This window comes from Falco naumanni, chromosome 10, assembly GCF_017639655.2.
Source record: "Falco naumanni isolate bFalNau1 chromosome 10, bFalNau1.pat, whole genome shotgun sequence".
Taxonomy (NCBI): Eukaryota; Metazoa; Chordata; class Aves; order Falconiformes; family Falconidae; genus Falco; species Falco naumanni.
The window spans coordinates 30,875,544-30,900,847 of record NC_054063.1 but is presented as its reverse complement, the minus strand read 5'-3'; the positions used below and the strand labels follow the sequence as shown (position 1 = coordinate 30,900,847).

At 40.8% G+C, this 25,304-nt stretch overlaps 1 protein-coding gene across 2 annotated transcripts in view; it reads right to left on the bottom strand.

Moving 5' to 3' along the window:
* The window catches only part of PREX1 (phosphatidylinositol-3,4,5-trisphosphate dependent Rac exchange factor 1), a 170,268-nt gene that overhangs the window by 55,463 nt on the left and 89,501 nt on the right, over positions 1 to 25,304 (bottom strand). For both annotated transcript variants that reach the window (XM_040608692.1, XM_040608693.1), the window contains exons 6-11: positions 21,902 to 22,063; positions 16,338 to 16,471; positions 11,433 to 11,548; positions 10,299 to 10,448; positions 6,612 to 6,759; positions 2,373 to 2,473 (exon numbers count right to left, since the gene is read on the bottom strand). In XM_040608692.1, the coding sequence (XP_040464626.1) occupies positions 2,373 to 2,473; positions 6,612 to 6,759; positions 10,299 to 10,448; positions 11,433 to 11,548; positions 16,338 to 16,471; positions 21,902 to 22,063 (811 nt within the window). The remainder of the gene's footprint in view (positions 1 to 2,372; positions 2,474 to 6,611; positions 6,760 to 10,298; positions 10,449 to 11,432; positions 11,549 to 16,337; positions 16,472 to 21,901; positions 22,064 to 25,304) is intronic.

Here is a 25,304-nt window from a genome sequence, read left to right as displayed (position 1 = left end):
AATGTTGATAACGCACTGATATTTTTAGTTGTTGCTAAGCAGTGTTTATACTAAGTCAAGGATTTTTCAGCTTCTCGTGCCCTGCCAGCGAGGAGGCTGGGGGGCACAAGAAGCTGGGAGGGGACACAGCCAGGACAGCTGACCCAAACTGGCCAAAGGGATGTTCCGTACCATATGACGTCATGGTCAGTATATAAACTGGGGGGGAAAGCTGGCCGGGGGCCGCTGCTCAGGAACTGGCTGGGCATCAGTTGGCGAGCTGTGAGCAACTGCATTGTGCATTGCTTGTTCTGTATATTCTTTTATCATTATTATCATCATCATTTTTTTTTTCTTCTTCTGCCCCATCAAACTGCTTTTATCTCAACCGACGAGTTTTCTTACTTTCACTCTTCCAATTCTCTCCCCCCTCCTGCTGGGGCAGGGGAAAGTGGGTGAGCAGTTATGTGGTGCTTAGTTGACAGCTGGGGTTAAACCACAACACCCAGATAAAATAGCCAGAATTAAAGGAGATACAGAGGAAACGGAGTGATAAAACACACAGAGCTCAGCATTTAGCAATTTTCTACGGCCCTGCTTCTCAGGCAGGCTGAGAGATCAGCAGTTTTCACCTGATAGTAATGTAATGCCAAGTGAAAACAAAAGATAAAAAATATTGCCTAACAGAACCGAGGTAAGGCCTGCATTATGGTGCCAAAGTTCCATGTTCTTGCTGTGTTACAAGATACATAATGGGATACTTTCAAGTTTAATGATTTATCAAAATCTCAAGGGATATTTCCTTAAGTAAATGCAGCACTGCAAATACTTTCCAAAGTCTGGCAATAATGGTCATTGAAGATACTAACATCAGGAACTCTAACTAAAGGTAACATTAAAACCAAACCAGATGCACCTCACTCAGGGTATTTGAATAAGGGGAGCAGTAGATACAACAGCACAAATTTCTTTGAGCTGTAAAGCTGTGTTTAGAGAAAAAGGACATTGCTGAAAGTGTCAAGTATGAAGATATGGCAGAGTGAACACTTGTCATGAAGTAACAAGTCTCAAGACAGCTATTTGCACCAACAGTACAAGTGCACACGTTCAGAACACAGGCAAGTAAGGGCGTGAGCACAAAAGAGCATTCCTTCATCTAAAGGCGCATCCCTACATGTTGGAGCCAGACTGTTCCAGTTGTCCAAAGCCACAGTTAGGGCCAAGTACTCAAAAGTGTTCAGTGCTGTTAAGCTCACGCTCAAACCCCTTCAAAGTCTGAACGTGCCTGAAAGTATGTCTTGGTACCTGGGGGTGGAAGTGTACATGCAGGAAGGACTAGATTATTAGGTTTAGATTATATTAGATTTCTCTGTGTTAAAAAGAAGACATCATTTCTTAACAGTGGTATTGTTACCTGAAAGACAAGTTTGTGGAGCTGAGTTATCAAGAGATTAAAGCACGACTAGCCTCATTAAATGGCTTCCCTATTTAAATTGGTTTCCAAGAGATTGTATGGAAATGTAGACCACTGGTGACTTAAGACCTATATACCATATTCCTTTGATGTGCATTTTGCAGCTAAACTCATCTGAACGTTGAAATTGGGGCATCTGCTGTTTAACTAGAATAGGACTATGTTGCTCTGCCTGCATAACATAATATGAAAACAATAGGAAACAGCAGGACAAATCTGAATTTAAAGAACATAATCCGGAGAAAGACTTTAGTTTAGCAGAAACGCAGACAGGACAGGTAATTTTCAGACAAGCTTTGGTCATACACTTGTATGCACTGTCCCACTCCTCTAAAATACCCCTCATCACAACACTTCAAGGTCATCTGCTGGGCATGATGAAGAAACATGGGGCATCACTATTTTAAAGAGAGACATTCTTGCCAAATGAGCTGGAAAGAACAAATCCCACAACAAATCCTCCATCATCTCTTTTTCTTATGACAAGCAGTCTCATTAGAAAGAATGATCCATCGTCTGTAGCCCCTCACTGTACCTGTGCCCCATTCTAAAGAAGCCCTGCTCAACTCTCCTCTGTATTGCTCATGTCTCATATGGAAAACTATATTTACTGATCACTACAGATTTTCAAACACACGTAGTACAAAGGAATACATACCTGATATAGTCTGCAACAAAGATATTGCAGAGAAATCAAGTAACTACAGGCATAAACACTTCCAGGATACCCAACAAGTCCTGTTTTCATGACAAATTTGCCCACTCCTTAGTCCCAGGAGTCATTAAGTATTTTGAGGATTTGATGGGTATGGTACAGGGAAGTATCTGAACGTCATGTGAACAGCTGCAGTCAGTTTTCCACCCTCATTTCCAGGGCATTACTGAAATCTGACACCTCTTTATGGCGTGGAGCACTCACCATGATGAATGATTCCATTTTCCAATAGTGCCTGTCCCAGGTTGACCCCTTCCTCTGGTTTGCTTATCTCTCCAATCTCTGTGAGCCATGATACAAACTCACTGCAAAGGGAAGCAGAACAGAAACAATTAGCTTTTTTGCTCTGAATATAAGCAGACACATGCCTCTGAAAGTTGTCAGCCAACCACAGGAGACTTTCTCCTTGAACCAAGTGTGAAAACTGTTGTACGTGATGATACCTCTACTAGGTGGCTCAATTTCCTACATTTCTTGAGGAAATGCTCTGCAGAAGATCCAGACATCCTACCTGTGACTTTTCCCACCATTTCCCTTAGCTCATCATAATTAGCACACACACAAAAGGAAAGAGGATATGGCTGGATCTATAAAGATGCTGCAAATCCTTGTTTTATTGACCAATCCAGACATCCAAGGGGAAAAGGAAACCAAAGTTAACTGATGAACTTAAAAACAACAAGCTGGAGAGTAGGGAAAACAGCTACTTCCATCCAAGCTATCCTTCAAGCAGTGTTCGCAGCCTTAGTTATATATGCTCACCTTTCTTCACTGGGTCTGATTTCTGCCCCCTCCCGCCTCCCTCTCTAGATGGTGTAATTGCATTGGCTTTAATGGAATCACAGTAGGACTTGGGAAAGAAGATTCAACACACTGAATTCAAGCACAGAGCAGTAAAAGAGAGCACAAGCCCCACAGGTTAATTTAAGGTCACTTATTGGAGTTGGTGCCTGGCAGATACATAAACGATGCTTCTAATTTATAGACAAAAGGTGCTAAGTCTGTGTGCTCATGCAGCACAGAACAAAACCTCTCTCTGGTGATGGGCAGAGCTGCACATACAGGAAGAATAAAAGCCAAAAATGGATAGATATGTAGGATGTTACTCAATTAGAAACAGTAAGTACAGAAAAACAGACATTGCAAGCCTGATGAATACAGCACTGCCAAAGCCCTAGGGGGCTGAGATGTTTGCCAGGTTAATTAGCGATTATACTAGTAATGTGTTAAATTCATAGAGAAGAACAAAAGGAATATATGAAAGCAGAGCAACATATGGCCAATCTGAGTTCAATAAACCACTTGGGTGCTTGCCAATATGCAGAGGGTTGCTGCTTATCACAACCAGTATCCATGCCTCCACTTGCGGGCTCTAAATGAAGTATTTTTAGACTGTTCATATTTGTCAGAGCTGACTCATCTAAGCTGTAGGTAGTATTTGCATTTTGCCTTTAGGATAACAACAACTCCAATACTGAAAACTTGGGTTTTCTGAGGGGCTACTCTGTAACTGTCATAGCGTAGAAAAAGCAGCAGAATCTATTCAGCTGTGCCAGGGGAACCCCATGGAAACCGGTGGAGTTTTGTAAAACTCCTAAAGCTGGAGTACTGTAGTGATGAGTCAGACTATCTCCTAAGGAAAGCTCCTTCTCAGTTTTCCAGTGATTCTGAAATGTTTCTGGAGGCATTTAAAACCTGAAATAGAATATAAACTGCAGAGGGAGGAAAAGTAAGAATGATCCTCCACACTCATTACTGAGAATACAAGACACACTCTGTGGAGTGTCCCATGACAGACGTGCTGGCCAATGACCGTAACCATGTTAAGTACCCAGTTGCTATACATTTTTCCATCAAGCGCAATGGGTCTATGGCAGTTTACAGCACTTCCCAAAGCTTCAGTGGAACTGTTACCCTGTTAGCTTTCCTCTTCTTTTATTTGGAACCATACCCCTGGAGTTTATTTGGATTGTAAATATAAAGCGATCTTATTAAAATTTGAAATTGTGAGCTGAAAAGGGGAAACACTACTCTCATAGCCCTGAAGCCTCAGAAACATGGGATGGTATTTTTAAGAGCTACTTTAAGACTTCTGTGGTATTTGATTCATAAGTAAAATCAGTAACTGCTCTGAAAGCTTTCTAAATACTGAAAGTGCACCAAGAGGTTTTTTAGCTATATGCTGGACTGTTGCTAAAAAAGCATCAACTCAAAAAGTGGATGGCAAAGCTTGACTTGTTTCCTCATCTTGTCCTAAGCAGTACTCCAGTATAACTGGGAGTAACCTCACTTCCCAGTGGTGCCATGCCCAGTTCTCATCTGGCATGCAAGTCAGGACACCATCTCCCAACTATACCTCTGAAATTAAGGGACTTAGAACAGCTGGGTTTCTACTCCAGAAACACACAGGAAAATCCAACCCATCCAAGTTTGTGCAAACTGATCAGGTATGTTTGGAATCTCCTGAGGTTAACAGATCCTCTCCATTACAAGCTCAATACAGTTTCAAGGTTTTGCAATCAATTTAGCGCAGTGCTGAAAAGAAGCATGGCAAGCATATCATTTACACATACTGGCACCAACACACATGTCCCCCACTGTACACTACTCACGTGCCTAAATTCCACTACGGCTAAGAGTGGCTAGGAAGATGGAATTGCACTCATGCAAGTCAGCTGCTGAAGTTAAGTTCAGTAACAGCCTTATAAATAAATGAATGTGGCATTTCTGAAGACACTAGGATTAGTTTATGGTTTTTTTCCTGCAAACACATATCTCTTGAATTATTAGATGCTATCTGATATCCAAAGGCCAAGAGAAAGATTATTGTTTGCAGCCTTAGTGTTACTCTCAGCTGCATGTAGCAGAAAACCACTAAGTACATCTCAGCACAGTTATCAGTGACTCCCTTAGGCAGGAATATCTGAAAAAAAGAACAGGTCACAGCCAAGATGCATTGTTCAGGGGAATCCCCAGGAATGATACAAAAAGTGTGCAAATCATGACTGGATTGTACTGATTGAGTGGCACTCAGCTGAGTTGCCCGGGACTGTACCCACAAGTGACTGTTGGAAAGGTATCAGCAGAGTTATTTTCTGTGGGGAAGGATGGAACATCAGCAGAAATAATGCTTTTGTCAGCGACCAGGATACCTATAGGTATCTCACTTTGGGCTCAGTTACGCACTGACAACATTAGGTCAGGTCCTCACTACTGGAGTCTCAGGTGAGTCTCAGGTGGCTGTCAAGCAAACTGAGGGCAATGAGCAGGACAGATCACAGAGCATGCAGAAAAACTGACATTTTAAAATAAAAAGGAATAGCAGGAAATCCCAGATAAGACCTCACACTAAGCACAATATTAGAGAATCCACGATAGGCTCATATAGATCAGCCTGGAAGAACCTAAGTTTCTTACCTGGTACTTCTTGTTGCACGGAAAATAGGAAATGCTGTATCAAGCCTCCAAAAATCAGAGTTTAAAGGTTTCAATTTAAATCCAGCAGGATCAACTGGGGGTGTGTAGGGTGTCTGTGTGTGTGTGAAGAAGAAAGCAACCAAATCTCCAAGAATCAAGAATTTTTTTACAGCTCAAATATCCCCAGCCTGTGTTACCACACCGCCTTCCGTCAGACAGAAAGACAATGCACCATTTCCACACCCTGTACCCAAGGAATGCTGCCTGCAAACTCCCATTACAGAGACCGGGGAGGGAAGGGATATGAATGAATAATCTATCTCTCAGAACTTTTTTTCCTCCCACAGTTGATCACTTCAATCATAAACAGCTGAGGCAGAAAAGTCTCATGTCAACTAATGTGTCTCCCTGTGTGCCATGCAGTTTTCCTGCAACAGCTCCACTGCTACCGTACCTGATCTCTGATCTGATTCACCCACAGGGTCTCTCTTCTACTGACTCATATATGTCATTCTTCAGAATTATTTTGTAATACCTAGACTAAGTGAAAAAGAGGTTTTCCAGCCAATAAAGCCCTATACTTTATTACATGCACCAGGACTCCTGATGCACAAAATTTCATTTGTGTCTGTTACCCTGACAAACAAGAAACTTCAAAATTCAACCCTGAGACTTGGACAGTTCTGCTGGATTTAAACATCACCTGATAAGCATTTGCTCGTATACAAAAGAGGATACGGGTTGTGCCACCAACAGCCCTGAGCTTGTGGGAGTTAAGGTATTTTTTCTTGTTCCTTTTGCTGATTTGCAACAGCTGTTATGAGTTACTGTACAATAGATTGAGCTGTCACTATACAGCCTGTGTATGGCATAAATAGAAATCAATGATTAATTTTAATAAATCAGCCTTTTCAATTAAGCTGCATCAAAGCACATCTGATCTGATCTCACAATGCCAGCCCCAGAAAATCCAGTCTGTTCTTTTAATTGGTATGAAAGGGCCTTTTCAATTCAAATGCCACTTACTTGCCAAGAAAGCACTTGGGAACAGTACTTAATTTTCTCCTCCTGTCTTTGATAAGGTTCACTTTCTTGCTCATCATCATTTGGTACAGCTTCTCTCCTTTCTCTGCAATCATGACGTATGCATCCCTCTCCATTCCCAGTTTCAAACCTGGAATGCAAAGTGAAAATTCCTTCAGATCCTTAACATCAAATAAAGTGTTTGCTTAAAGTCAAAAGCTGAGGCCAAACAGAAAAAATGGTCGAAACACAAAAATTAACTGACTTATTTTCCAAGTAAGGGGGAAATTGGGTCATTTATTTATATGAATAAAAAAGGTGAGTTTAGCACCACTGAGGTGCTTGCAGCATTTCTTCCCCATTTTAAAAAGTAGCTTTAAACTTATGATTATATCACATCACACAAAGCAGAACGGTTTACAGAACATGGAGAAGTTCCAAAGAAAGATGCACATGGGTGGGGGCAATCCCAAGCACAAATACAGGCTGGGTGGAGAATGGATTGAGACCAGCCCTGTGGAGAAGTGCTTGGGGGTGCTGGCTGGGTGGGGCTTGGAGCAACTAGTCTAGTGGGAGGTGTCCCTGCCCATGGCCAGGGGTGGAACGAGGTGATCTTTCAGGTCGCTTCCAACCCAAACCAGTCTACCTGTTTCTATACCTTCTGAAACTGGTTTCCTGTTGCAATCTCACTTTTGACCCTGAAATAACTGCCAGTGTAGATCTGTTCAAGGCAGCTAAATGCTTGACAGAGCGGATGACTTTTTGAGCGTTATATTACTTGAAGTCAAAAACACAAACCTGCTTAAATTAAATTCATATCCTTAATTAAATCAAAACTAGACCAGAACACTATTTTCTCATCTTTTCTTAATTACCCTATTTACTAATATCCCTAGACTAAAAATACAGTTTGACAATCATATTATCCAGTCAATGAAATAAATACTGAATGATTTAAGGAACGGCAGATAATAGGATATAGAGAAAATGTCACATCCATTTTGTACGAGTTTCCACATAGTTTATGTTAACTTGAAAACTGCTACAGTCAGGAGGATGATTCTCTGAAAACAATAGGTGTCTATGTTACAACTATAGTCATAATTGGCATTTTCTGGCACTCCGCCTTTTAGATCTGCAAATTGCTTTAGGAGGGCAGCACATGAGAAAAGCAGTTTTGCTGCTGTAGATGTTTTGTCTCTTCTAGCCTGAACAAATTTTTTTTGGTTTCTGGCTATGTTATTCTAGAACTTGCAAATTAGGCAACTCTGGAGTCCAAAACAGAGGCACAGATTTTAGACATCTCTAAGATTAGCTTGAAAACAGGCAGCCTGAATTGGTCCTTTACTTACGTGCCTGCTGTTTGCAGAGATTGACATCAGACAGCGATCAGTATAAGGCTAGAAAATGAAAACTGTACATTCTTTGAGAAAAGCAGGTCACCCTAACTGGACGTAAATCCTGTTGCTCTATGGTAAGATACTGAAATGAACTAATAGTCTTCTGCGTCATCAGAGCTGCTTTCTAGCTTTTTGAAAATGTTTAATGCATTTGTTTTGGAGGCTTGAAACGCATGTTCCAGAAGTTAAGACTTGCACAACATTTTGTCTTTCAAATACAGTATTTCTTTTGTGTCCAATATCTGGCTAAAGGTTTTTGCTCCACAAACCCCTGCTGTTATTCCTCCATCCTCTTCTTCCCCCAATACTGTGATCCAATTCAATGCGAATGCTGACACGTGTAGCTGAGGCTAATTTGCAATGTGAACTCGTGATAGAAAACAGCCTGTGTAATCGTATACGTGTTCCCTGCTGGTCTTGCATCACTGAATTCCCCAGGCTCCAATGCAAATGACAGACTGGAATGCACATTCTACCCAACTCATCGTACAGAATTGGGAATCTCACCAATTTCTAATCCAAACACTGATATCTCTGTGACTTTGCAAGTACTCTGATCCAAAGGAGATTTTCCAATACAGCCTGGAATGTCTGCCAGAATATCTATGCTTATCCTGAGTGTCTGTCATCAGCAGCCACATCATAAAAATATATATGACAAAAAGCATCAGAGAAAACGCCACTCTTACTAGCCAATGCTGCATGGAAAACTTTGACAAACTTTCTATTAAGTAATAGTTCTTTTCCCTTCCTAATATTTATTTCAGTCACCTCCCCATATTCTCAAGCTCCCTGTTTCTACGTGGTCTGTTTCTCTAGTCCTGTCTTTTTACTTCTTACTAAACCTTTTCTCTCCTCACACATTTTACCCGATGCACAGAAAATTCTGCAGAGCACTAGTGACCTCACAAAGTGAAAACTGACTATGAAATGGAGACTCACAGGACCTTTTAGAGATACAATTTAGCACTCTGAGGGTAATAGTAAGACGCAAGAAATGTATTTTATTTAAAAAGTATCATGTGGAAGATCAGGATCCTTACAGTACAGTGGGATGTAGAACTGACCACTAAGCAAAAATCAAAACTGATTCTCTCCGTTGCCTTCAAGTAGTTCTCTTGAATTTCCACCATGCCCAATCTACATCTTGAAGGTAGTATCCTTGCTATTATCAAAAGCTGTATTGAGGTTTATAGAAGATGATGTATGTTAGAAATGTTTTATATTCTATGGTAATAAGAAATGCAATGTGCATTGTGGTTAGCAGATTAGATGCAAAGTTTTATAACATAAAAACTAAGGTTTGGTTTTGAAAGGACATTAAAGGATTTAGATTCTCTGCTTTCATTAGACTTCAGTGATAGATCTATAACTTTCTTAAAATACTTTAAAACTCTAAAGCATTGCAAGTACACGTTCTGAAAACATACTACTAAAAAAGGGTTTCAGTCTGACCTCTTTCAAAATTAGCATAGATGAGCAATTATGTCTTTAATGGAGTTGCATGTGCAGAGAGGCAAACCATTTCTAAAAGTCAGGCGCAGAATGTTTTGAAATAAGTGTCATTTTCTCTGGCGATGAGCTATTATTGTTCCCATTAAGCACACAGGGAAGGAGGTTCACTTGTGAATGATAGTTCTGACTTTTAAAGGAACTCAGAACTTTTATCACCCATCCCGAATCATGGCTTTGTGAACTTGCTTCTATTGTACACACTGTTTCAAGATAAGCTCAGGTTTTGTTTCATTCCACAAGAAAAGATAAAAGTGACAAGCATCTGCAAACATTTGTCACAGTTCTCAGTCTAAGCGTAATATTTCTACAGTTTTTCCTCCATGAACTGTTCTGTTTATTTCAAGATCATGGAGGCCTAGTTTGTGAGAACGAGTTTTTGCCACTGCCTCTGGAAGAAGGCTGCAAGCTGGATTTTCTTCTTTCCTTTTACTGATAAATATAATTTTATCATATTTACAAATAAAAGACAAAAAAATGAAATCAATTAAATGTAATTTTTTCACAGTAATTCAATGCATCAAAGAAACTGACTCCAGTAAATAAAAACATTTGTTAAACATACTGACATAAGTCCATAAAAACCCCAAGGTACACATTCAGAAATATTTGTTTTCAACCACTTGATTTTCTTTGTCATTAAGGATAGATTTGAATTCTGTCCATGGAGGAAAAACTGCAACCTTTTCTTTTTCTCTCAGATACTCATACATGCATATACATTTCTCCTTGGTACACAAGTTCATTCGTTGCATTAGAAAATACATTATCCACTTACTCTCTCTCTGCTCCCTTTCCTTGATTATAGCATCCAGCCATTTCTGTTTGTCCTCTGCAGTCTTGGCCATACAGACAAACCATTTGTTTTTGGCTGTGTTGTGTATCTTCCAGCCATTTGTCACAGTGTAGCCGTTGCTGTGGTAATCCGCTGTAAAAACCCAAAGCACAATGCACACAGTGAACAGAAGGCCTGCTACTTTAATCAAATCAGTGTGGGACACCTTAATTAAAATTTTCTTTGAAGAGCTTGATTTCTGGAGGTGTTCCTCATGCATCAGTTTTACTGACTGTCCATGTGACTGGCTGTTACTTACCACTCTTGAAAAACTAATATTAATAGAAGTATCCATGGCTAGGTTGTTCAAACTGTCTGAATGTTTCAGTCATAAGAGAGACATTTTGTAATTTCACCTCAAGAAGAAGAACTAAAATTTTTGAAATTCAATGACAACAGTGACAAAAATCTATGAAGTTTGTTCAGGTTATTGTTCTGAACTTTCTGTGGACATGCTAACTTTTTGCACTGTAATGACTTTTATCCACAAGACATGGGAACTCTTTTAAGTGTCAACTGTTTCAATGACATAGTATTACTTCCTGACTTCTTGCAATAGGAGCAGGGGCTGGTGTGGCCTTTGTGGATGAAAGCAGAAACCCATCCAGCCTTCCTGCCTGTGTCAGAACACAAGAATCACAACACAACTGCCATTGCCATATTTCATTCACGGTCACATTCCATTCTACTGATTTGATGCTAAGACTAACATTTGGTAGTATTCTAAATGAGAAGAAGATCCAGAATTTCTGTTATTATAGCTGTATTGGCTTAAGATGTAAGAAAAGAAAGGATGAAAAGAAGATAAAATATCTTTTACTAAATTAAATTGGATTAGGAGAGAAAATAGACAAGCTTCTGGGTACACAAACTCTTCATAAGGTCATTTCAGAATGAAGGACTAGTACCTGAAAGCATGTCCAGTCTTTCAACTACAGAAGTTGGTCTAATAACGAAGGCATCAGAAGTTACACAGCTTGCTTTGGATTTCATTAGAGGAGATGGACAAGTATTGTTGCACCAACTTCCAACACAAGGACTTGCTGTGTTGTTAAAAAACAGTATTTGGTCTCTTACCTGTTCCATCTTCCACATTCTCTACCTCCATGACTTCTGTATTTATTCGGCCTCTGAAGATATAAAGGGACCCATTGATGGACTTGGTCCGTTTAGATGGTTTTTTCCCAGTAACTCTGCAATTAGGATTAAGACTGTTAGCAACACATAAGCAAATACGGTAACATACACATGTATAAATCAATCTGAGATATGACTACTAAGGAAGGATTCCTTTATATTGTTTTGTGGTATTTGACCACATCTCTAATATAAATAACTGGAATACTCAATCAGCTCACAAAGATAAGCTTACAACAGTGTCAGTACAGCAATAAAGGGCTTATTTTGCAAGACGATGTGAAGACTGGGATGCCTTCAAGATTCACATTCTTGATGACTAACTGATTGAAATACCAGTACAACTGAACTGCACATGGCTTTGGGATGAATGCTGCAATACGACCTGACACAATGTTACATTTGCCCCCTTTGTTTGCCTAAAGCTTTGGTAAATGTGGTATGTGTACAAAGTTTCAAATATGAAATGAAACATGCAAAGAGGCTAGTGTCACATGGTCTGTCGTATGTGTATTAACTGTCGTTGTATGTGGCATTTCTGAAAGTGCTGCTGTGGTGATTCTGCACCAAAATTTACATTCCTATCTGTAAGCTTTATAATGTCTCTGTTGATGTGTCTTATGAAAAAATTCAGGAAAGCACTTTTCATTGATAGTTATGTTCTGATTTTTATGTCTAGAATAGGTTTAAAACTATCCAACTGACACCTGCTGAGCTTTAATATCTAAGAACAACCCTGCTATGCGAACCAAAACACAACTGGTCAAATGATCATCATTTGAGATGGCAGGTGTCCAAACTCTGCGCAGTGAAGGGACTGCTGTGGCAATTTGCCAGGAGCTCATAAGACTCAAAGAATATTGCAATAAAAAACAGCTAGGGAGAAAAATTCTGTCAAAGTGAAATATCTATGATAAACTGAGGTGAGAGAAGAATGACCGTATTTTTCTGAACAACTTTTCCTCTTACAACTAGCTTTAGTGAAAAACATACATTTAGCGATGACCAGATATTTACATCCAATCAGGCTGACAGTGACTGAGATCTTGGAGCTATTAGATCATTTCCTAAAGACGACCGCTGGAGTCAAAAGAAAAGCTGTCCTGGCAGCTTTAGTGAAACCCTTTAAATACTCAGCCCATTTCCCCACATGAAACATTGTTCCTGACATCAGAATTCAATTTAAACAGAAGTCCATGATTCTGCTAAAAACACAAAAAAATACTCTGCCCTGAAAATCTATGTCATCAGTTTGTCTGACTTCCCTAAGCTTCTGCAAAAGATCATAGAATCATTTAGGTTGGGAAGGACCTTTAGGACCATTAGTGGAAGGCGTTCCTGCCCATGGATGTGGGGTTAGAACTAGATGATCTTCAGGGTCCCTTCCAACCCAAACCATTCTATGATTCTATGACCATCAAGTCCAACCGTTAACCCAGCACTGCCAAGTCCACCACTAAACCATGTCCCTAAGTGCCACATCTACATGTTTTCTGAATAGCTCTAGGGATGGCCCCCTGGGCAGCCTGTTCCAATGCCTGACAGCCCTTTCTGTGAAGAAACTTTTCCTAATATCCAGACTAAACCTCCCCTGGTACAACTCGAAGCTGTTTCCTCTTGCCCTATCACTTGTTACCTCGGAGAAGAGATCAACTCCCACCTGTCAACCTCCTTTCAGGCAGCTGTAATAAAGTCCCCCCTGAGCCTCCTCCTCTCCAGACTAAACACCCTCAGTTCCCCCAGCCGGTCCCCATCAGACTGGTGCCCCAGCCCCTTCCCCAGTTCCATTGCCCGTCTCTGGACACGCTCCAGCCCCTCAATGTCAGTCTTGTCGTGAGGGGCCCAAAACTGAACACAGGATTCATGGTGTGGCCTCAGCAGTGCTGAGCCCAGGGCGACAATCGCTGCCCTGGTCCTGCTGGCCACACCGTTTCAGACACAAGAGAGAATGCTGTTGGCCTCTTGGCCCAAATGATGGAGGTTGGCTCGGTGAGCGCTGCCGCCAGCTCCCTCCGTGCCCTCGGGTGGATCCCATCCGGCCCAGAGACCCGTGTGTGTCTGAGTGGTGTAGCAGGTCGCTGACCATTTCCCCTTGGGTTATGGGGGCTTCATTCTGCTCCTCATCCCTGCCTTCCAGCTCAGGGGCCAAGTACCTGGAGAACAACCAGTCTTGCTATTAAAGACTGAGGCAAAGGAGGCATTAAGTACTGTAGCCTTTTCCTCATCCTTTGTGGCAATGTTTCCCCTTGCATTCATCAAGGATGGAGATTGTCCTTAGCCCTCCTTTTGCTGCTCATGCATTTATAGAAACATTTGTTATTGTCTTTTACGGCAGTAGCCAGATTAAGTTCTGTCTGGGCTTTGGCCCTTCTAATTTTCTCCCTGCATAACCTCACAACATCCTTGTAGTCCTCCAGAGTTGCCCTCCCCTTCTTCATAAACTCTCCTTTTCTCCTGAGTTCCAGCCAAAGCTCTCTGTTCATCCAGGCCAGTTGTCTTCCCCACCAGCTCCTCTTTCAGCATGGGGACAGCCTGCTCCTGTGCTTTTAAGGCTTCATTCTTGAATAATGTCCAGCCTTCCTGGACCCCTGGCCCTTCAGGACTGCCTCCCCAAGAGACTCTCTGTCTACCAGTCTCCTAAAGATGAGATTGCAGTCTTAAATCTAAAACCACAGATCCAATTCTGGTTCTAAACACATCTTAAACTGGTCTCAACAATACTACTCCTAATTTATGCTGTTGTGAAAAGATATGATGCCCAAATTCAAATGTCTGCATTGTTGACTATTTATCAAAGACTGAGACTTGAATTCTTAATGCATTTTTCAATCAAGAAAAAATCAGTGACTTCTACAAGCTAAGCACAGCATAAGTGAGATCAGAACAGAGTCATTCAATTTCAAATTAGGAACAGACACAGACAGTTTTTTGGCTCCCCCCCCCCCCAAAAAAAAATAAAAAAAATCCATGTCCCACTAACATGTCAGTTGTTTGTTAAGCAGCTGGCCAAATGATTACACCAGCACAACTGGATAGACATTAATTTCCATCCTGAACTAATTATAAATAGCAGCTAGATAGGAGAAATATCCAAAATTAAAGTCACTCAGTGATCCCTAAATAGATTTTTTACATTAGGCAATTCCCAGCAGAATTAAGAAAATACTCTGCTTTTTAATGGAAGTCAGATTCTGGACATCTCATCAGTTCAAGCTACATTATTAGACAAAGGTAAACAGTATCAGTCCTTTGGGAAAATCAAACTGTTACAGCAGCCTCCTCCAAAATCAAGCCAAACAGAGTAGCTCAGTAAGGTCTCCTCTACAAAAAAACTGAGTTGCTTAAAAGGCAGTAGAACATCGTGTTTTCTAAATCTCAGTATTCCGGGAAAAATGCCTGGACAGCATGGGAGGGGCTAGGCTAACCTGAACTACAAACAGGACTAGAAAAACAGTTTCCAAGAACTCTGAAGAAGTAAAAGATTAGATATCAAACCAATTATTTATTTTTTTAAACAGAACACTTTTCTGTTAGAAGACGCACAAACTTCTGAACTCTCTTTTGTATGGAAATTTGGATTTTGACAGATTTGGTAAAGTGTCAAAATGTTTCACCTTTCTTGCTTCATTTCAGCAGACTCAGAATGCTTCAGTTAGATAATATTAAAAGCCGTATAAGACTGAATTGGGTAAATTTTTTTTAATTTACTTGAAATGTTTATATTACATTTGGAACTAGATGATCTTTAAGGTCCCTTTCAACCCAAACCATTTTATGATTCTAATAATTTTTAATGTCATTTCACCTAATAGTTTGCATATATTTTTTATAGTTTCAGCATTATTTACACAAAAACTCTGAACATTACTGAAATCATTTCTCCCCAGCTTAATGGTTCCAAAATTTCCATTGAACAAAAAAATGGAATATAAACCCAAATTTTGAGATAAGAGAATTTTCTTTGGAGAGAACACTCTGGTTTTTGAGAATTTCTAATTGGGTTGGCCACTCTACTTGGCCATCATCCGTAAAGAAGTAGAACTTAAAAAAGGGGGAGGATATTACAGGAAAGAAAGAAGGAGGTGAATCTGAGTGTAGAGAATGCATTGCAAATTCAGAAAAGACCAAGACGTGAGAATGAGACTGGAGCTGTGAAGGTGAAAAGCTTATGAGCTGAAATACAGTATAACTGGTGCAGAAGAAAACTGCCCTTCACTCTGCCAATGCTATTTTAATGATAGACAGTAGGTGTTAATAATGCTTAAGTTTTGTAAGGTGGAACAATGCAAAAATTATTACTAGGATAAGAAAGTAAGACAACACACAGAGCACATGGGCTTCAAATGCTGAACAGCAACTTCCTAATCTTCATATCTTCCTCACTCCTCTGTGCCCTGCATCTATTTAATGTTTTCTTAGTCTTCCACTTTCCCCTTTCTTGGCTTTGTATCATTTTTCACATCACCCTTTTCTGCTTGGAATAACTCACAATGAAAGTTGGCAAGGACTCCTTCTTCACATCACTCCTGGAGACCTATCTGCTCTGGGAAGCTTTCCAGCTTTAAGAACTCACTCTGTGTTTTTTCTACACTTCTGTCTTTAGATTGCGCCCTTTTCAGGGTGGGGATGTCGTTACTGCCTGGCATATTTACCCTACCATATAGTGACTTCTTTCTCATATAGTCTCAATAACAGCAATAGTCAAGAACAGAGAAAAGTCACACCTGTGACTCAGCCCTACAGAGCAACAGGGAATACAGTGAGTGATCAGTAGGTGATCATACTTTCTACTTACAAAACTTCTGAATGGTCCCATTATAAAACTGTAAACACAGAGGGACTCACCTGGATTTCCTCTTGCAATAGACCAGTAGATTATCAAATAGAAAGAACATTCTCTCCTGAATGTTTCCTGCTGAGATTTTTAACAAAGTCCCTTGGAGCAAGAGCTGTGTGCAGATATCTGTCAGATTTGACCCCTGAAACACAGAAAAGAGACAGCATTCATTTTTAACACTTTTTGTGTGCACACAACGAAGGATTTTTACTGAAACACTGTTATTTTATCTGCATGTCATTAAACTGCAAAATAACTGATGCTCTCATGAGGAGGAAGTCCTGAATTTCTTAATGTGGCTGAACACATGATGTTGTCTCTGGATTACAAATATTATTTTTTTTTGGAGTCCTCACACACGACAATAAATCTTCCCTATTAATCTCCAGGAGATTTTTTCTTAAAGAAATCTTTCACTCTTAAAGCAGCTGTATTGTGAGTCTCTCAAGACCATTAGCTCTCCTTTCATACCCTGAGCTATCGTTGCAAATATCACAAGTGATGGCTTCAGGAATACTTTATAGAAGAATAATGGTATTTCCCTAACATTGGAGCTCCGATACTGACACACGTTGCTATTAACCATCTTTGCAAAATCAACTCAGTGGTGATACATCTCCCCAAGTTTTTCCTTAGAAGTATATGCAGGTACTTTCCTTTCTAGAGTTGTAATAAACACATGCAAGTTAGAAACATAGCCGTGAAAATCAGAGACTAAGTCCTGGACACTGTGCCAGCTGCTATGTGCAAGCTGTTATATACGCTAGACAGCCACAGAGATAACTGAGCTTGGTGCTCAAGACACTTTAGCCTGTGATGCCCAGAAGCTGAAAACAACAGCTAAAACCACAGTGAAAACCACTCTAAAACATTAACTCTCCAAACTGTTACTCAGATTATTCCCAGGAAAAGGCAATCATGCAGCCCTTTAAATGAGGTCCTTTAGGACCAAAGCAGTTGGGCCCAACTGAAGAACAACTATAGGACTGTCCCAGGTTGCTCTCAGGGCAGGCTTACTCCAAGGGTCCCCTCATTCTGAATGCACACAGCTGGGAATCTGCTTCACCACTGTTCTACTGACCAAACAAGACGGTTTGGCTAAACCTTGGCCACTAGCCTTAAATTGCTTGATCTAGTATTACTTCAAAGGTACAAGAGCATCCTATCAATAAGGGTCCCTTTTCAGGAAAACACCCTGAGGCCTTGGAAACTTTTACCACCCAATTCTGGATCACTTACTAGTTCTTGCATTTCCCTCTGAATTGGGAAGAACAGCAACTTAGGGTATCAGTAACTCCCTTCCATGATCAGCATGCAGCTAAGGAAGTAAATTAGATTGTATGACCCACTGCCATAAGTCTTACGGGAAAAGAGAACTGACTTTGGATCGCAAGACATTCATAACAAAACTGCTTGATTTCCAGAGGTCCATTAATCCTATATTCACAAATAATAGAAAAATTTTGTAATATACAACTCATCCCACTAAAAGAAACTGAAGACATCAATCTCTGTGCACAGATGTGAAAGCCAGCTCCATCTAGAAAGTCACCCCAGAAAGATCTGTCTGAATGATTTTAGACATTGCAAGAGTTTATTGTTTGAGGTTGGGTTTTTTTTGAGGAATGTGCAGTCTGCTGTCATCAAGCTATTCAGGTGAAATCACTCAATTGAAATCAGCCTTTCTAAATACAATGCAGTCACCCCAAAGGTGTGAATAAAGCTTTGATTACATCGTTTTCTAAATCGAACCTTGACAGCTGTGCTGTCCATGTCTTGCTTTTAATTAACAGGGAAGCAGCTATTCTTTAAAGGCTGCCAAGTACGCAACACTAATTTTTGTGTTCCACATATGCATTTTTATACATTCAGGATACAATGATGTAGGAACTAGCTACATGCAATAGGTCCATCTGCTGTCCTGGTATGTTTTTATTTTCTTAATCATTCTATAGAAATAGTTAATACTAAAATATTAGTTAAAATGTCCAGAAAATGAGCACTTGTTATTTTGAAAATGAACTGTTACTATCTCCAGGAGAAATCACTGTATCTCAGAATTATGATCCCAATGGCCTACTAGCACATACACAAATAGGAACAGAAAGCAACTGACTGTACAACATAAAAGCATGCTCCTCACATGGTTTGCCCATGCAGAAATCAAGGCTTCAGAGCACCTCAACATCAAGTACTTAATTTTCTGAAAGATACCCAAAGACAGAAAAACAATGACTACAGTGACATAAGTAATTGGAGTCAGTCTTTTACCGACACAGAATCACTGGGTAAAATTATCTGACCTATTTTGTGCAGGAAGTAAAGCAAATGATTGCAATGCTTGCTTCTCACCTTAACATCTAAGAATCTTTATTTTTCCATCAGACACATGGTGATGGTATCTAAACATTGTTGATGCATTTCCTGTTTGCTGTTGACCTAGCTACTTCCCATTTATAACCATTTGAGAGGTTTTTCAATAGTCAGAAACAGAGCAAGAAGATTTATTTGATGTTTTCAGAGACAACATAGAATTTCTCACCTTTCCAAGTGGGACCAAGCTGCAGGGGAGGATGGGGGGGCGGGGAACAAAAAAGAAAATAAAAAGAAAACATCATAGCTGGTGGAATTGCAAATTACAGCCAATTATAATATGATTGATCTGCCTAAGCATTAACACATATCTTACAACTCATGCTGTTCTGTGATGGGGGTTTTGCTTCCCTGTGCATTTCAGACTGGGAGAATTTGGGGATAGGTAGCAATTGTTCAGTAAAAATAACAAGGACTCATGAGGAGGAGCTGTCCCCACATAAAAACCAATATATAATAGAAACAGCATATTAACTTGTTCTTCCCTAAGCAAACAAAAACACTGTATACAAAAGTTGGTCTTATGCAACCTCTACTTTTCTTTCCTGCTCTTTTTTAACTAATCTTTGTTTCCCAGAAGGATTAACCAGAATCAAGTTGACCTGCCTGAGACTAATCCATAACATACATCTACAAGGATTCTGTGCATTCCAAAAGAATGAATCGGAGCAGAGTTCATTTTGATGAACAGACCTCTGATTAAGCTGCGGGTTTGGCCTACTTGAACACTTCCCCTCATTATAATCTGTCTCAGAAAGAGACTGACAGGATGGTGCCAGCACATACTCAGCATATGACAGTGATAGTGACAGTTGTATTAGAGAGGGAGATGCAGGTCGGTGGGCAGAGACATTGAAGAAAAAATGTTGAAGTGAGGAAACTGCTCTAAAAAAATAACTCCTGCTCTTACCAAAGTTACAGGTGACTCTCAAGAGCAAGAAAAAACTCTGCAGAAGCAAAATTATATTATATATATATATAATACATTATATATATGTTATAAATATTGAGGATGGCACTGATGGCAAAAGGACGAAGATCAGACCAGGGGTAGTCCACTGGGACAGTTGAATGGAAGTGCTAAGTCATAGAAACCAGTGAAACTGCCGGTGTGTTTAAACAGAAACATTAGACAAGGTGGAGCCTGTTCCAAATTATGTGAACAACTTAACGCCAAACTTCATGCTGGGCTGCCTGCACACTACAGATTCAGGCCACATCCCTTATAATCATAAAACACTTGGTCATAAGTAAGCAAGCTGATCTTCACTTCTTTTTGACAATTCAAATGTCTTGAATTAAAACAGTTGAAAGCTGCAGGCCTTGTTGAATTACTATGTATGTACAGTATATAACCATATACACAGGGCACATATATACAGTGTTTCAGAATCCATATCCATGCTAATAGAAAAGGGAAATTTTCTATTTTGTAGGACAGAATGCCATGAGATAAACTAAAAATAGGCATAAATTTACCTTATGGACTTCCTCCTACAGCCAGCTCTGTGGCTTATAGCACTGCATTTTTAAGATACAAAATTATTTAATTCAGCAACTACAGCTTTCCATGGATAGAAGTTAGGAGCCCTTCTCTAAGAATAAACTATGAAATACATCTGAAAGAACTAATATCAGCTATTGACAAACACAGCACTTTGCTTTAGAGTCATAATTTACAAGACCCCTAGCACTGTAAGATAGGAAACTGTGAATCAGTTTCAAACTTCTTTACGTGTACAGAAGAAAAAGATGTCATCATGTTGAGCACTGGCCTGTATCTGTGATGTATAAAGCTAGTTTATCTCCTGTGAAACTGCCACTAGAGTAATTTGGAAATGTTCCACAGCTTACTGGGAGGGAAAAACACTTCTTCCTTTTCAAAATTTTGAGCAGAGTGACCTAGGTGACTTTGTTACAAAACAGTGTATATAAACAAATCTGAAAATGTTTTCAGCTCCAGAATGTTGCTGTAGATAAGTTAAACACTTCAAAAATCATTGCTTGGATATCCCTTAATTTACGGCATCAAGGACACTTTAATAGTCAGGCTCCAGAGTTCAAACCATGCCGCTTGCCTAGATGACCCACGAGTTGCATTGAACCTGAAATGTTTTAACTGCTTCTAGAAGCCTTGCTATACAGAACATTACATGACTTAGCTGAGCTTGCTATCCAAAAATTACACAGCTGGATATCTGGGTTGTTCTCACATCTTTAACTGATGCCAAGAACATCCTTCAGGGAAAAAATGAGCAAAGTTTAAAACATACAGGAAAGATAAAAAACAACCCAAAAGAGTCATGGAGAGCACCCAAAAGTTCGAACATGAGGAAGTTTACATGACCTCTAACAAAATGTCCTCAGCTGGCAATGATCAGCCTCGACATTTTCAATGTCAGTCTCACTGAACGCCAACGCCAATCCCTCCATGAGACCACTTAACACCACTGACTCCCTATGGTGCACCTCCCAGAGGCTTTGAACTCCACTGATGTAAGGGCCTCAGTTAAAGTTATCACAAGATAAGCTGCCAACCCTTGGCACACTAGCCTGACTAGCCAGTATTTCTACTGAGTGGCTCTTTTTCAAGACTTCCCCCAAGCTTCATGTTCCAGTTTTCTCCCTTTCGTATCCTCTCTCCCTTCCATAGTAAATGCTTCTACCTACAGAGATCCACCTACCGATAAACATATCACTAGAAACACATCCACGAGCAACTTAACTGGAGCAAACACAATTATACCGGTTGCTTTCTAATCTAATGCTTATTAATCTAACTTTTATCTTCTATACAGGAAATCTGTATGAAGCTGAATGTGTAACTTTCAAAGTTCTCAGAGAAACTAAAGGCTTGTAGGAATGGGAAGAGAAACTTCTGCTATTTCGATCAGTCTTTATTTAATCCTCTAGACCTGTCTTTCAAATGAGATCTGCCTATTTGAAATTTGAAGTCCATTCTAACGCTATCACTTTTCTTCCATAATTTGTTTGTTCTGCTACAATTTAGCAGCAGCCTGCATGCCCAAAATAAACACTAAATTCTAAACTCATCAGAGTGATGCCTCCCACACCTTCAAGAGCATTTACATATCATGTAAGAAACAAAAAGCCTTGTACATGGTGTAAGTCACCAAACTTCAGCCCATTAAACTGCGCAGTGAACTGTCTCCGGGAGCTTGCTGGTCCGACATCATACCTCCCATCCTTCAATGTGGGACTGCAACTGTTCGAGGGCCTCCAGTTTCTCCATCTGTCTCTTGGTCTCGTTGATATTTGTGCAGACTGTCTTCATGGCCTGCAATGCGTTCTGGACAGCTGGGTGATCAGGATGCTTAGAGGGAGTCCTCTTAGCTAATTCCTTTAAAAAACAGAAAAGAAAACATGGAATGTAAACTTAGAAGTGGCTCATGGAAAGGCACAAGCCTTAGTGTGCAATCCCACAGGAAAATGCCAGAACCACTGCAAAATTAAGGAGAAGTTGTGGGCATGTTACTGTAGATGCTGTTCTCTGTTCCTCATCTGTGCAGGGCTGCTGTTTTATATGAATGCTGCTAAATAAATGAAGCAATTACTCATGTTAAATATGTCAAATGAAGAGAACTCAAAAGAAATATGTTTTGCTGTGTCACATGTTTGTTTCCAGTGTCTAGTGTTCCCAGGCCAAATAAAAGATTACACAGAAAACCCACTGTCTACTTCAAAGACATGCTATAGAGTGTTGACCTGCCATGGTCTCGATGCTATACCAGCCCCAGTGACGTGTATCCAGTATTTCAGTGACACTAGATTAGGCCTCTTCAATCGGATACAAATGCTGCCCGTAGCAGGTCTTGTCAGGAACCACTAGAGCTACGGAAGTGGGGTTCTCCATGAACTATGGCCTTACGGGAAGAGCGCTAGGCTGTATACCACCCCCCCACAGTACTTATGGAAATGATCAGATGCAGGTTAATCACAACCCACATGCAAGTTCAGGACCCAGCTTGATTAGCTGTACAACCAGCAGAGAAGTACAACCAAAGCACAACTCAGATTTACCTAGGAGCGGAACAGCCCTCAGGAGAAGCCTGTCTTTTCCCGCTGACCAAAGGGGTTCCAGTGAGACACTGCTGCTAACCCCGACACCCCCGCATGGTCTGTAGCGTGAGGAGAGGCGAGGGGCTGCCCCGCGCCGGTTCCAGCCGGTTTCACAACAGACCCACGGCAGGGCCCGGCCGAGCCCAGCGGGGAAGCCAGCGGCACCTCTGTGAAAACATGTGTAAGAAAGGGCAAAAAGCAGCAAGGCAGAGAGGAAGAACCTGAGAAACAACCCTGTGAGCACCAAAGCCTGAGAGGAAGGCAGGGAGGAGGCACTGGCACCAGTGCAGAGATCTCCCGGCAGCCCCTGGAGAGGCCGGGCTGGAGCAGGTGCCTCCATGCAGCCTGGGGAGGACCATGATGGAGCAGGTATCTACACAGGTATCTAACGGCAGCAGCTGGATAGTGTCTGAAAAGAACTGTGACAGGTGAAGAGGCCATGCAGGAGCTCTCCTGACAGGAACTGCAACCCATATAGGACCCACACAGGACCAGGTTTGTCCTAAAGAACAGCAGCCCATAGAGAGCTCACGCTGGAGCACAGAAAAGCATGAGGATGAAGGAGCAGCAAAGAGAAAATGTTACGTACTGACGGCAACCTCCCATTCCCCATACCTCCTGCACTGCTCAGGGCGGGGTGGAAAGTAGAGGAGTTGGGAATGCAGGAGTGACGCTGAGCCTGGGGAAAAGAGTAGGGGCTGAGGGGAAAGTTATTTTGTTTCTCCGAGTCAAGTCTGTTAGGTCTGTGACAGTAATCACTAGGTGATGTCCCTGTCTTTATCTCAATCCAGAAGAATTTTTTTCATCTAATTTTCTCTGCCATGCTGTTGAATAGCAAGAGAGAGAGTGGCTGGGTGGGCAGCCAGCAGCCAGCCAAGGCCAACCCACCACACGCAGATAAATGCCTGCACCTCTGTGCATGAGAAGTCTGCATGTCCAGAAATTGCAGGGAAATTCACTGGCCACAACTGTCCCATGTTTTTGTATTATGAAGTGTAATAATCATTTTAAGAAGGAGGACATTCATTTACACAAGAGTAACTCGTCCAGTGGCAAGTCGCTTGCAGAACCAAGACTTTCTGGCACTCAGTTCAGTGTTTTAACCTCCAAGACAGAGCCATGGCAAGTGGAGAGGGCTCCCCAAAAGGAAAGTGGGAAAAAGTGCTGGATTAGGAAAGAGACAGGCCAACAGAGCAGCAGGAGTTTAGCGGGGACTCTTCCCCAGGTTATGTTTAGGAGGTTGGGGCACATGTTTTGACTGGAGAGATTAACAGAGACGAACAATATCTCTGCTCTGAAGGAACTCCTAAGAGTCTCTGCTTCACTTGATTGAATGCACAGTGGCCTAGTCAAATGTTGCCCAAAGAAAAACAGCAGTAGGAAAGCTTGCAACCTGACAATATTAACCAGTTTGGCAACAGGGGTAACCACTGTCAACTAACGATTAATTATTTTTTAGACCAACAGTATTTTATAGTCAGCCACAATTGGATAAAAATACATTAAAGAAACCTTAACTAAGGCTGGTAATTTCATCTTGATACATAATATAGTGTTTAAGACCCAGATTTTTAGATTGCCTGGAATATTTAATTTTCTCACTATGTTCTGTTTTGCCTCAACATGTTATTTGGTTGTTTTAAAGTCCTGTGTCTAAATGGCAAACTGCTGCTGAATTGCATAATTTTGCTTGAGACACAAGAATGAGTTTGAATACAGCCAGAGAGACTACACAGCACTGTGGTCTGAACGTTGCTAAATTGCTTCAATCCACAGTTCCTACAGCTAAGGCAAAGACAGCCTGTTACTGTTGTTGTTCATCCATAATAAGCGATTACAACCCCCAAACGCCCGCCATGGGCTCCAGCTAGGCTTAATCTGTGGTCTGATTTGTCTTTTGATACTCCACATCAGCAAGTTAACCTCAGCAAGCACCTCTTCACCACACAAAATTTTGCCACATTGGCATTAATTTAAAGATCTTTGTGCCATGCTGTCTTGCTTGGCACTGACATACTCTGATTTCAGGTATGATACTGAGTATTACTGGGGTTTGCCTTGTTTGAGCTGATAGCACAACTTGTAATACAAGCATTGCTCCTAAACTGACTGATGTCCCCACACAACCTCTACATAAAATTAACCGGCACTTTTAGGGTCAAGTTACATGCTGTATCAGAGAGTGGAGGGACGTGGGCTGAAATCCCAGTTCTGCTGAAGGTTACTTATAGTGACTGTAATAGCTACCAATCCAGCCACTTTGCTAATCCAGACACTCTGAACTGCTAAATCAAGGAACTTTCTCTGTCCTAGGGTCAATTCATAGACCTGCTCTACAAACCATTAGACAAAAGTCACCTTTAGCATATGACAGGTTTGTGCATAACTAGCTGTACTTTTCTACTAGCAGGTGCAACTTAGAATAAATAGACTGCAAGGTGCTCAGATACCAGTAAAATTAGAAGGCGTATTTGAAAGAAGGAATCTAGAGATAAAAGTAGTACAGATTTGTTTCTGCCTTT